The sequence below is a fragment of the Oryctolagus cuniculus genome, chromosome 3, assembly GCF_051225735.1.
Source record: "Oryctolagus cuniculus isolate XC-2025 breed Fujian yellow rabbit chromosome 3, ASM5122573v1, whole genome shotgun sequence".
NCBI classification, from domain to species: domain Eukaryota; kingdom Metazoa; phylum Chordata; class Mammalia; order Lagomorpha; family Leporidae; genus Oryctolagus; species Oryctolagus cuniculus.
In genome coordinates, this window is record NC_142869.1 from 146971285 (window position 1) to 146985027 (window position 13743).

Genomic DNA, 13743 nt, shown 5'->3' on the forward strand with positions numbered 1-13743 from the left:
CTCCCATGTGCAGGTGGCAGGGCCCCAAGCACTTCAGCCATCCTCCACTGCTTTTCCCAGGCACATTAGCAGGGAGCTGGATCAGAAGTGGAGCAGCCAAGACTTGAGCCAGCACTCCAATATGGGATGTCAGTATCACCAGTGGCAGCTTTACTCGTTGTGCCAAAATGCAGGCCCCAAGAAAAATTTCTTACAGAAAACATCCCAAAATACCAACAGTTGAATGAAAATTTGACTTTGCATTAAAATTAAGAATTCATCTCATCAAAATACACAATAAAGAAAATTACTAGGCACAAATTGGAAATAGATATTTACATTATATATAACTAAATGAATTACTACCTATGGTACCTAACCTGCAAATCAACAAAAAATTAGGGGCATGTGTCTTGACACAGTATGTTAAGCCACCATTTGGGACACTCACCTGCCACATCAAAGTGTCAGAGTCCTAGATGCTAGATTCCTATCCAGCTCCCTGCTAATATGCCCACAAGGCAGCAATGGCTCAAGTTCTTGAGTCCCTGTAAGACTGGCCGACTGGTGTGGCCATCTGTGGAGTGAACCAATGGATAGAAAATCTCTCTCTCTCTCTCTCTCTCTCTGCCCCTCCCTCCCTGCCCCCCCCCCCCCGCCTTCGCTCCCTCATTCGCAGAGGACCGACACCGGATGCTGTTTTGTTTTGTTTTGTTTTTCCGGTCCTCCCCGGATTTGCTGCTGCTCCCCCGCTTTCGCGGAGGAGCAGCACCAGCGAGCTCTCCAACCAGCTCTCTCAGGGGGCGTAGCCGCGCATGTTGTCTCTCTCCCCCTTTTAAGGGGTTGGGTCAGGAATCAGCTAATTAACGAAGCAGCTGTGTAAGATTTGTTTACTCTCTCTCAGCGCCATATGATGGGAGATCAGATGCATAGAGTTAGTCTTAATAGTCTCAGTGGTCTAGTCTAGTCTCAGTAGTCTCAGTACTTATTTGTCTCCCGGGCGCCCCGCCATGTTGCGGGAGATGGACCTTGCTCCCCACACCCCCTCACTGTTGCTCTGCCTTTCAAATAAATAAGTAAATATCTAAAATAAATAAATAGAAATGTGCAAAACATATGGACAGATATTTCAGTGAAGAGGCAACAGAATGGTTAATGATGACAGGATGTTTTTCTCGTGATGGGTGAGCAGAGGTATCATTTCACACCCACTGAATTGCCTATAGTTAAGATACCAGACACTTCACATGTGGGGCAGACAAGCACCAGTGAGGACCCATGCTGCTAGTGGATGCCTCAATTGATAATGACACAACTGTTTTGTCATACACTATAGACCTAATTCTTTACATTCCTTACAAGGAAGCTATTTGGTTTTCCTGTACTAAAAATTTTTCAAGAAAGTTCAGCATTGCTATTGATAGTAGCATCTATGTGGCAATAAATCCAGATAAGAAGTTGACAACAGAGAAGAAACCCACAAATTGAAATACTTTCTCAGAAAATAAGATGTTACTGTGAGCTCTGAAAGTTTTAAAATGGCATGGAGTTCTGTGCAGCATGATGGAATCTCGCTCTGTCTCACCTGGGATGTGAGTGAGCCCTCTTTCCTGGGTCTCCACTACTAACCTGTTAATACAGAAGCTTCAGTTATGGGATCAACTGACCAAGAATGGCAGTGCTGGTCTTCAGCCCTCACAATTAGCCTAACACTACTTCACTATTCCTTCCACATTCATCTCATCATGCAGACAGTGCACAGTCTCACATTATCACAACGAGACTGAATACAGTACAGTAGTAATTACTGTTCATCTCTGACTATGGTTAATTTATGAATTAAACTTTAACATAGCTATGACTGTACAAACAACATAGTCCATTCAGTCAACCTCCGGATTAGTGCGATATTCAGAAAAACCATGACACCTGACCTGAACATGAACAGAATTTTTGTCATTATTCCCTAAACAACACAGTGTAACAGCTATTTCCATAGCATAACATTGCACTACATGTTACAAGGAATCTGAAGATAACTGAAAACACACAGAAGGATGCGTGTAGGTTAAGTGCAAACCTGTGGCCACATTATATAAGAGACCTAACATCTGGATTTTGGTATCCAAGGGGTTCCTGGAGGCACCCCGCAGTGGATACTGAGGGATGATGCCCAAGATTCAGTGCTGTCCACAGTGTCAGGTGCCCACTGGAGAATCTGCAGTGCATACTCCATGGAAAGGGGGCCCTGCTATAAAATGAACTAAAGTTAAGCACAGGCATACAGATAAATTATACAAACATAATGTTAGTGAAGAAACACAAGTCTCCAAAGGCTACATATAAAAATATATGATTTTAATAAGGCTAAGAAATAAGCAAAATAAAAATTACCTTCCTATGTCAGATTCAACTTTATTAAGCGAAAAATCACATGTAATCAAGTATCAAGGATATTAGCCATTTCTGGCAGGAAGATGGGGTGATGGGGTAAGAGAGCACTGTCTGTAAGGATGTTGGTATTATTTGTGGATTTTATCTGTTAAGTCAGATTTAAGCATGTTCCTTTAATATTAGGCACACATACATATAAATATGTAAATGTTGATTGCATATACTATTCCTATGTATCACAACAATCTGTAGTTATATGAAAATAAACGAGTACCAAGAAAAAGGATAACTGATTATTTTGAGTTCATGGTATCACATCCTGTATGATCACAGCCGATGAACAGTTACCAAGGTAAAGAAAGTATACTGGAAAGAATCATCAGATAAAGCAAGAAAAAAACAGAAGATGAGGAATGGAAGTTAGTCACATGAGCAGATCCAGCACGGACTCACCACCAGGGCTTTAGATCTGTTGCTGAGAAGCTTCTCAATGTCTCTGGCTGCGATTTCCACCAGCTGACGTGCATTATTTGGTTCCACAGTATACAAATCTTGATATTTCTCATAAATCTGTGTGAAAGGAAAATTAGTAAGAACAGTAATTGCTTATTTGGCTCAAAAGCCCCCATTAGAATACATTTAAAACTCTGAACAACTTATTAGAAAAATACACCCTTTTCTTTCTTCATCTGGATCTTTTTGAAGAATGTGCAAGGAAAAAAGTATGTAAATACAAATTTGCTAGAAAACCACCAGCTTGCCAAAATACCGGGTTGTTACCTGGTTGTGAAACATCGTGCACCATAATGGCTTATCTGTACAATCCAGAAGTTGCTGTACAATCTCTAAACCCTGTATCAACTGTCCTCTGCAGTGGGAGAGAATGGAAGCCCACAGAGCAAATGGAACAACCGAACCACTGAGGGTCACACCTGCAGGAGGTGGACAGAGGTGGGGGCAGGGCTGCCTTGGAGGATGTGCAGAAGGAGACCTTTTCACTGTGCTCCACACATGGAACTCTGCGTCTGCTGGATATATTGCTAAATCGGAGAGGGGGAGGGGGGGAAGAGAGGGAGGGGAGGTAGGGGAAGGGGGGAGGGGAGGGGGAGGGAGAGAGCATGAGGCCCCTACTATGTTACTCTTCAGCTGCCTCCCATACAGAGGAGCTGAAGGTCATTCCATCTAAACTAAAACTGTGGTTACAGCTGTAATACGATCTTTTTTATTTCAAATTAAATGCTTGTTTTAAATCACTGAATCAAAGGAAACCAAAATTAAGCTAAGTAGCAAAAGAAAACCCAGCTGCACTTCCAGCTCACCTCTGGGTCTATGGAAGAAGGATCTCCCTTGAGTGGCAGGATCAGCACCTGGTTTACAGGGCCTGTCACTCCCTGCTGGAGAGGAAGAATTAAACCGGAGGAGGGGTAGCAGCGTTTGTGGCTGCAGGGCTGAGCTGAGTAGGAAATCCCTTGTGCCTACGACAGATGGGGTGCACATGCATGACTAAACCATCTTTGAAAGCCAGGACCTGGCAGGTTTTTACTGTCTTCTGGGAAGTGAATCCAGGCACACTCAGGAACCAGCTCAACCCTGCTTTTTTGCAGGCACAGATCCAGCATTCTGCTTTACTACCAACAGGTCCTACAGTCCAGTCCCAGCTGGGCTTGGGTGCTACTGGTGAGCACCGGCTTTCCATAGACACTGACACAACATGATCAGCTTATATTCATACAGAGCCTATTTGTTTATATGGACTTTAAATTTTATCTAACAAGTGAATACTGTAAAAGATCTAAATCAAAATTTATTCCTCAAATTGACTGCCTTATTCCATCTATGAGATTTGGTCCATATGCATTTGAACTTTGATCTTAGAGCTTTTGATTTAAACTCTTCAAGGCACATCAATTTAGTGACAGAACATAAAGTGTGGTTTCTTCCAGGAGTCCCGCATACTACCAAACTAATTACGCTCTCTGCTGAGGAGCAGTCATCAAGTCCTATTTGACGTCCAGCTCACCCATGCTGAACTCTGTCCACTGCAAAGCTCCCTCTTTCACTGAAACCTAAGATGAGATTCAGGAACACGAATTTCTGGATAGATTCATTGATCTGGGATACAAATAGTTAGACCTCAACACCACTTTAATTGATCCAGGATATTGAGTGCTTTGCAGTAAAACCAGTGGAGCTAATTGATCTGAAATGCAGTCGTGCTTTGTACCATGAACATCATGTTCGCTTCTCTAGTTCAAGTCTAACCTGTTTCCTGTGGTGTAAGGAATGCAGTGTGCTTCACAGTTGGTGGAGATCAGTTCAGATGCACAACCTGCACTTCATATCATTTATTCAATCACTACTTACATGCCTACATGTGTCAGACACACCACCAGGTGGTGTAAAGAATGGTTGATTATGGGGGCCGGCACTGTAGTGTAGTAGGCTAAGCCCCCACATGCACTGCCAACATCCCTTAAGTGTGCTGGCTTGTGTCGCAGTTGCTCCTCTTCCAATCCTCTGCCTATAGACTGGAAAAGCACTGAAGATGACCCAAGTCCTTGGGCCCCTGCACTCACATTGAAGTCCCAGAAGAAGCTCCTGGCTCCTGGTTTTGTCTAGGCACAGTTCCAGTCATTTTGGCCATTTGGGGAAAGAACCAACGAATGGAAGACCTTTCTCTCTGTCTCTTCCTCGCTCTGTAATTCTACCTCTCAAATAAATAGAATCTTTAAAAAAATAAAAATGGATAATAAATCTGAAGAAAAAATGTATTCCAAGTATATGTATATCCTCTCTAATATATAAAGAACTTTCTCTCAAGTTCTCATTCTAGAAAAATGTTTAAATACTTAAGAAATAAAGAGATCTCATTCGCAAACTCTGAATTGAGTCAGTGACTCCTGGGTCTAGAGCTGCACTGTAAATACCAGCTGTACTAGTTGATATATAAAACCAAAATTGAAATGTCTCATTTGGTAAAACATGAATTAAAATTAGAATAATGACCAAACCAAAAGAACTAGTTCCTGCTTTTGAAAAAAATGCAATATTCACTGCTGGGCGGCAGCTTCTCCGAAGACTCTCAGAAAGATTCCCGACATGCTTCACACACGATCTCCACAGTGGAAGGCTCCCAACAGGTTCTTAAGACTACAATACAATTTCACAGCGTAAACTATTTGTAAGTCTATTTTAACTCTTTCTACCACTACAATAAGACACCCTTCAGTAGTATTGGACATATTAATGTATTAGTATTTAAAATGCAATCGAGGGCTGGGCGTTGCAGCATAGCAGGTTAAGCCACCACCTGCAATGCCAGCATCCCATATGGGCACCGGTTTGAGTCCCGGCTATTACTCTTCTAATCCAGCTCCCTGCTAATGTGCCTGGGAAAAGCATCATAAGATGCCTCCAGGACCCCTACACCCATGTGGGAGACCCCAATGAAGTTCCTGGCTCAAGGCTTCCACCTAGCCCGGCCCCAGCTATTACAGCCATCTGGGGAGTGAACCAGCGGATGGAAGATATCTCTCTCTCTCTCCCTCTCCCTCTCCCTCTCCCTCTCTCTATAGCTCTGCCTTCCAAGGAAACAAAAATAAAAGCTTTAAAATAAAAATGAAATCTGGGAGTGGGCATTTGGTCCAACAATTAGGATGTAGTTTAAGATACCAGCAACCTGTATCAGAAGAGCTGTGTTCGATTCCTGGCTCTGGCCAGGAATTCCTGCCTATGCAGCCTTCAGGATGGGGCAGATGACTCAAGCAGAGTCCCTGACACTAGGAAACCCAGATTCAATTCTGAGCTCCTGGTTCATAGATTTAAGACAATTTTCAAAATGATACATTTTGATGTGATTTCAAAAAGTAATATCTCCTTGATAAAACAGCTTACCAAAATTCCTAAAGAAATGTTTTGGAAGTTACAATACACCACACAAGGAGTATGCCACAGCGTAACAAACACCCCACAGAGACTGAATGGAAATGGAAGCTTCCATGTTTTGGATGGCCTAGAAGATCCTTAGTAGCAATCAGTTTTAGGCAGCTACTCTATGCCACTTTTAGGTGTTTCACTCACGCGACACTATTTGTTTACTTGAAGAAATCTAAAACAATGTACACCACTCACCACTGTATTAGTGAGAACGGTGGGATTCAGGACTGGAATGTGGGCATGGAAGGAGCAGGATTCCCTCTTCAGAACGGCAGAAGATGAAGGGTAACATGGCTTGTGTGTTTAGGCAAAGGGGGTCTGCAGGGCCACTCCAGGTCCTGAATCCCCCTGGGCTTCAGCAGGAACTCCAGGAAAATCCCACAAGATAAGCAGGAAAGGAGCAGAGTGTTAAGGATCAGTCTACCCATGAGGAGACAGCCTTATTAGCAGGCCCAGAGAAACTCAATGCAGTGGGAATCAGAAGTCCTGCTAAGGAACAATGGTGAAGAATCACCCAGAACTGAGGAATCCTGGGAAGACTGCAGGTTTCAGCCAGTTTTGTTTTGTTTTGTTTTGTTTTTTGTTTTTTGTTTTGTTTTGTTTTGTTTGACAGGCAGAGTGGACAGTGAGAGACAGAGAGAAAGGTCTTCCTTTTTCCATTGGTTCATCCGCCAATGGCTGCTGCGACCAGTGCGCTGCAGCCGGCACACCACGCTGATCCGAAGCCAGGAGCCAGGTGCTTCTCCTGGTCTCCCATGGGGTGCAGGACCCAAGGACCTGGGCCATCCTCCACTGCCTTCCCCGGGCCACAGCAGAGAGCTGGCCTGGAAGAGGGGCAACAGGGACAGAATCCGGCGCCCCAACCTGGACTAGAACCCAGGGTGCCGGTGCCACAGGCAGAGGATTAGCCTATTGAGCTGCAGTGCCAGCCTTGGCCAGTTCTTACTAGCAATCTTGACCATTATCTTAGTCAAGAGAACAAACACGAGCAAATACACCAGACACCTAGTCCCATAAGCTTCCCCCTTGTACCCAGACTCCAAGCAGCCAAGTCAGTAACAAATGTCAGAGAACACTGCAAGGGAGTTGGATCTCAGAATGGATGAAACCCTTAATGGACCTCAAAAGGGTGCTTCGAACAGAAAGATGCTCATCTTTAAGTGATTAGTGTTATGATTGACAGCATTGTGAAACAATAAATCTGCACTGTTTTAATTTCTAAAGTTTGCCCATCCTGCTCACGAACAAGTTCAGTTCTCCGAAGGGAAACTCAGTCTAGCGTCTGTATATTAGATCTGAAGTTTACAAACTGTGACTACCTCATCCTCCAAGTAGGCACTTGCAACTTCTTCCGTGAGATATGTCGTGTACTCCACATTTCTGCCATGCCCAAAGCTGGCCTTCTGGGGAAGGTTTCCTCCTGTCAACCCCTGACGAAAAAGGGGCCCTTAGCTTTCCTACGTGCGGCTGGCAGTATTCCAAGCCACGACCCTGTCCTTGGCCCTCAAACGACTGCGCTAGAATTCACTTCAGACCAACGAGCAGGCTGGCTTCTGGTTCAGTGGTTTGAGAGCGCCCAGTTATAAGGAACCGGAAAAGTAGTGTTAACACTTTGAACCAATGACATTTTCTCACCATACGATGGCCACAGGATAGAATATCACAGATCAAGGACCATAAGTAGAAGCAGAATTGAAAAGACTTGTGGAAGGAAGATAGCATTCAGATGAAATTGAGCAAAAGAAGGGATGGTGGCAGCAGATAGAACCATGGTGTCAACATCTTCATCCCTGGAACCTGTAAGTATGTTATATAGCACAGGGAACAAAGTTTGCAGATAATGAATCAACCTTAAGATTTAGAAGATGACCGTAGATTTTCAGGGTGAGACAGTTCAAGGGCAGTTTGAGAGGGGATCAACCCAACACTACCGGATTTGAAGAAACAGGAACGGGAAAGAGGTGCTGAGACAAGCAGAGGACTTTATGATCAACAGAGTGACAAGACTATCAGTTGGCATTGGCTGAAGCCAGTTATATTTTTTGTCACAGTAGCAAGGAGTCAGCAGTGGTCCAGAGCTCCCCAATGAGAGTCAACAAGAATGATCAGGGCCGGCGCTGCGGCTCACTAGGCTAATCCTCCACCTTGCGGTGCCCGCATACCGGGTTCTAGTCCCAGTCAGGGCACTGGATTCTGTGCCGGTTTTGCCCCTCTTCCAGGCCAGCTCTCTGCTGTGGCCAGGGAGTGCAGTGGAGGATGGCCCAAGTGCTTGGGCCCTGCACCCCATGGGAGACCAGAAGTACCTGGCTCCTGCCATCGGATCAGCGCCGTGCGCCGGCCGCAGCGGCCATTGGAGGGTGAACCAACGGCAAAGGAAGACCTCTCTCTCTCTCACTGTCCACTCTGCCTGTAGGAGTAGGAGTAGGAGTAGGAGTAGGAGTAGGAGTAGGAGTAGGAGTAGGAAAAGGAAAAGGAAAAGGATGAAGAATGATCAGCCTCTGGAAGAGGTTCTGCACCACCCTTCTCCTCACCAGTGTCGTCTACACACCCTACATTCCTGCTAAAATGCAGCCTGCTCCCAACTTCAGCTGGTTGCATTCCTAATGAATGCTTCTACAGTAAACTCCCTAAGTGAACCACTGCTCCTAAAACCAGAAATCCTAACAAAGACTGCATTTGGAAACTGTGATGAATGGTATTTATTAATTATCACTTTGCACTTTCACTGCATTAGTCATTAGATTCTGATGAATATGAAAAATGAGCACTGCAGTCAAAAATGTACAATTTCCCGTAGGCTTCAGGACATAATGAAATTAGCTCAAGGACAGTCATTATTACCATCACAGTTGGGTAAGGTTCTAAGAAGAAAGTCTAGACAGAGAAGCAAAACTTATCAAAATGGACATGCATATACTGTATAAAAGTTAGATGAACTGGATGAATAAAGATGATTCTATCTCCTAAGAATGGGAGAGGAATTACAAGGAAAATGTTACATTATCTCCCACCATCATTCTTACCTTACTATATTCATTGGCTGACTTCAAACTCATGTATCTTCAATGCTAATTCTGGCAACAAAAGAGACTCGCTGTCATTTGGTTGATTTCAATAGCCATGAAATCAGTTTCACTTAACATTTGTTGAACTTTACAATGTGGACCGGTTTGTGGATTTTTTTTTCCATTAAGTGTTCCCTAGCAACTGAGAATGTCTTATATCTCAAGTTGTGTTAACACAAAAGAATGACATCATGACGATGCTTAGCCACTTCCAGGGATCAAAGATCCCTTAACTAAAGATACTTGACAATTCAGAAATAGGATATTTCTTTTTATTTGTTAGTCTTATCATCATCTAAGCTGACCAACATAGAGAAATATTGAGGTATGCAAAGGTTCCTTCACCCAAAGTGAGAAGCAACTGGTGAGTCTAGGTCTAACCAATGGTAGAATGCATATTGCCAGAAAAGTGTTTGGTTCAAGTAGCTGGGGTGCTTGCTAGCCACACAGGAGACCTCAGTTAAGTTCCTGGCTTCCAGGCACTGGGGAATGATCAGGCAAATAGGCACTCTCTCTCTTTCTCCTTATCTCTCTGCTTCTAAAGTAAACAAAAGAAATATAATTTTTTAAAGAATATATTTTCCAAAAAGGAAAATAAAAGTCAACCTACTTTTCTAAGAAAATTAGTGAATTTTGCCTAAAATGATGCATTATTTTCTAGCAAACCCCTGATTTTCCAACCTCTTTCATCTTCCCCTTTGATGAAAATAGCAAATAATGTCATCTGTCATTTTTAATATTAATTTACTTTTATTCATTTGAAAGGCAGAGAGAAGGAGACTGAACTTTTGTGTGCTGGTCTTCTCCCTCAATGCCTGCAGAAGCAGGGGAGGGGCAAGGCCACACCTGGAAGCCAGGAACTCAATCCAGGTCTCTCACACGGACAGCAGAGACACAATCACGCAAGCCATTACCCACTGCCTCCCAGGGTGCACATTAGCAGGAAGCGGGACTCGAAACCAGAGCCAGGACCTGAACCCAGGTATAGAGGAGGCAAGCATCCTAATGTCTGCACTGAATGTCCACCCCAAATAACCCCATCTCTTAAGCAAAACTTTCAAAATGTGTTATTCTTCAGTACTCTTCAGCATATTGTCATTTATGTTTAGCACAGCTGGGTAAAGAACTTAATGCAAATACTGATAAAGTATATTAATCCAATATAGTCTGAGGAAATTTATGAAGCTATAATATTTATTGTATAAGAGGCATGGTATTTTGTTAGCCTCATTTAAAAAAATACATTTGATTCTCTACAACTTCCTTTTAAGTAAATTATAGCCGTTTTTTTTTTTCTCTCTCCATACTGGCCTTTTAAATTTTAAACACTTGAGATTTCTATTTTGCTACTTTTCAGTATATGCAAATATCCTCCAGTACTCTTATACATAAATTAAATAAATTAAAATCATGGCTATTATGTATTTTCTATTTACCTTCACCAGAGGAGGAGTTTCATGAGGTCAGAAATTTTTGTCTGCTTTGTACGTTGGTATGTGCCCAACACAATAAATCTCAATTGCTTAAACTCACGAATGGATAGAGATACTGGTTACGATGTCAGGCACTGCTGGGAATGTAAAGGCTGACATACAACAGCTTCATGCCCTTATTGTAAAATTATTTATTTATTTTGGACTTAACAAAATGATAAAGCTGGGGCCGGCACTGTGGTGTCATAGGTGAAGTCTCCACCTGTGGCATCCCACATGGGCTCCAGTTCAAGCCCTAGCTGCTCTTCTTCCAATCCAGCTCTCTGCTAAAGGCCTGGGAAAGCAGAAGATGGCCCTAAGTGCTTAGGCCACTGCACCCATGTTGGAGACCTGGAAGAAGCTCCTAGTTCCTGGCTTCAGGTTGGCCTAGCTCTGGCCATTGCAGCCATTTGGGGAGTGAACCAGCAGATGTAAGAACTTTCTCTCTGTCTCTCCATCTCTCTGTCTGTGACTCTTTCAAATAAATAAATAAAATCTTTCTAAAAAATTCACAAGACCCAGTGTTGTGGTACATCAGGTTAATGCCCTGGCCTGTAGCACCAGCATCCCATATGGGCACCTGTTTGAGTCTCAGCTGCTCCAGTTCCAATCAAGCTCAATGATAATGTACCTGGGAAAGCAGTGGAGGATGGCCCAAGTGCTTGTACCCCTCTACCCACTTGGGAGACCAGAAGAAGCTCCTGGCTCCTGGCTTAGGCCTGGCCCAGCCCCGTTTGTTGTGGCCATTAGGGGAGTGAACCATCAAATGGAAGATCTCTCTTGGTACCTACCTCTCTCTGTAACTCTGCCTTTCAAATAAATAAAAATAAATCTTAAGTAATACTAATAATAAAGCTAACTAAGGTGCTCAGCAGTTATGTAAGGACTGTAAATGCAATATAAAAATTATACTCTAATAACAAATACACAAAAAAGGAATTATCAGTAGGAGAGAAAATAGCAGTGCCCTAATGAAGAGACATGGGCATTGATGTTATGAGAATTCAAGGTGAAGTAAAATCACATGTGCATGATAGAAAGATGAGATCATAACCACACCTCAGAGAAAATGTGTACTTCAACAAGGGATGAAAGAAGTAAGAATGTGTGACACAAGTAATTATTAGAAAATAAAGACTGAAAATCAAATTGAGACAATTATGGAAGGTTATAAAAGAAGATTGGCTTGTATCTTATTCTGCAGTCAACTCAAAGCTATTTTTTTAAAGATTTTATTTATTTATTTGAGAGGCAGAGTTGCAGACAAAGAGAGGGAGAGAAAGAAAGATCTTCCATCTGCTGGTTCACTCCCCAAATGGTCACAAGAGCCAGAGCTGAGCTGAGCTGATCCGAAGCCAGGAGCCAGGAGCCAGGAGCAAGAAAGCTTCCTCCAGGTCTCCCACGTGGGTGCAGGGGCCCAAGCACTTGGGCCATCCTCTATTGCTTTCCCAAGCTATAGGCAGAGAGCTGGATTGAAGAGAAGCAGCCAGGACTAGAACCAGTGCCAATATGGGATGCTGGCACCACAGGCGGAAGATTAACCTGCTGCACCACAGTGCCAGTCCCCTCTAAACTATTTTCAATCAATAAAACCTAGATCAAAACTTGTGGTTTCTCTCACTATTAATAAACAGGAAGAATGCAGAATGTAAGTTTGTCTGCTATAAATATCACCTGAATATACACACATACATGCACACATATACACATACACATATATCTGAGCATACATACACACATGTAATTCAGTCATACTTTTAAATGTCTAGAGTGTTTTTTCCCTGTGATAACTGCATCAAGTTGACATTTCAACAAACACAAGAGCTCTCCTATCTATTATTCTTTCTATTTGATATGATACAGCTTCTTAGCTGAGACCACATCTTTCTTTCATTTTTTTATTTTAGATCAATTTGTAACAGATTCAATATGGTTTGTAGATACATCTCATTTCAAATGAGACACTACTGTTAGAAGAATGAAATCAGAACTAGTGAACTGGCACACACTGCTAATTGCCCTGGTTATATGCGCAAGGACATCAGTGACACATGTGAGCAACATGTTAAAGACATAACAGAACAGGTGACAATCAATCATAAACATGCCTCTGATTCTCTCCACACATACGCAGGAACAGATGATTATATTTAAGTAATTAGAATAAAAAAGTAAAACAAAAATAAGTATTATATCAGTTTTTAATTCTAGGATACTTTACCAACCTAGCCTCTTTTCCCTCCCCTATCTGAAGCCATACATAAATTGGAAATTGAGGAAGCATTTTGTCCTGAAAATTCATTTGCAATTTGAAGTGAAAGAGATCACACTAGATTCTATTAAAACTAAATTAAAAAATAATTAACCATAGGCTGAGTGAGTTGCCCATTTAATGTCTCTAACCCCAAACGACCAAAATTCGTTTCACTGCCAACAAAGGGATTTTTAAAAGCAGCCCAGTTTAATTTCACCTTCACTGTCCTATCTTATGAACAAGTGCTTTTGTTGAAGACTAACTGCTACCTACCAAAACTGATAGGCAGTTTTACAGACATATATGCACTTCAAGAATTTCATGCATTCACTCCTGCCTCAAATTCTTCAGTTCCTCCACAACAGATGTTCAACCTCAAAGTGTACTGATTGACACTTGCTACCACCTATATCTTTATAGTGGAAGAATGTTCCATGCAGTGTAGGACACTAAGCCAGAGCACTGGGTTCTATGCCGCTGGAAAGATGCTAGGAGCAGCCACAGCCCCAGTAAAGATCCTGAGAAACATCTCCAAACATTGCCAAAAAGGTTCTGGTGGACAAAACTGCCCCTGACTTAGACCCACTGTGATAGAGACACAGTTGGAGCAAATACTAAATAACTAAGCCTACATTACTAGTGT

General features: G+C 42.6%; 1 protein-coding gene across 7 annotated transcripts in view; it reads right to left on the reverse strand.

Moving 5' to 3' along the window:
- Positions 1-13743, reverse strand: part of CACNA2D1 (calcium voltage-gated channel auxiliary subunit alpha2delta 1) — a 516209-nt gene that overhangs the window by 396255 nt on the left and 106211 nt on the right. For all 7 annotated transcript variants that reach the window (XM_070069807.2, XM_070069805.2, XM_070069806.2 and 4 more), the window contains 1 exon segment: positions 2827-2943. In XM_070069807.2, coding sequence (XP_069925908.1) covers positions 2827-2943 — 117 coding nt within the window.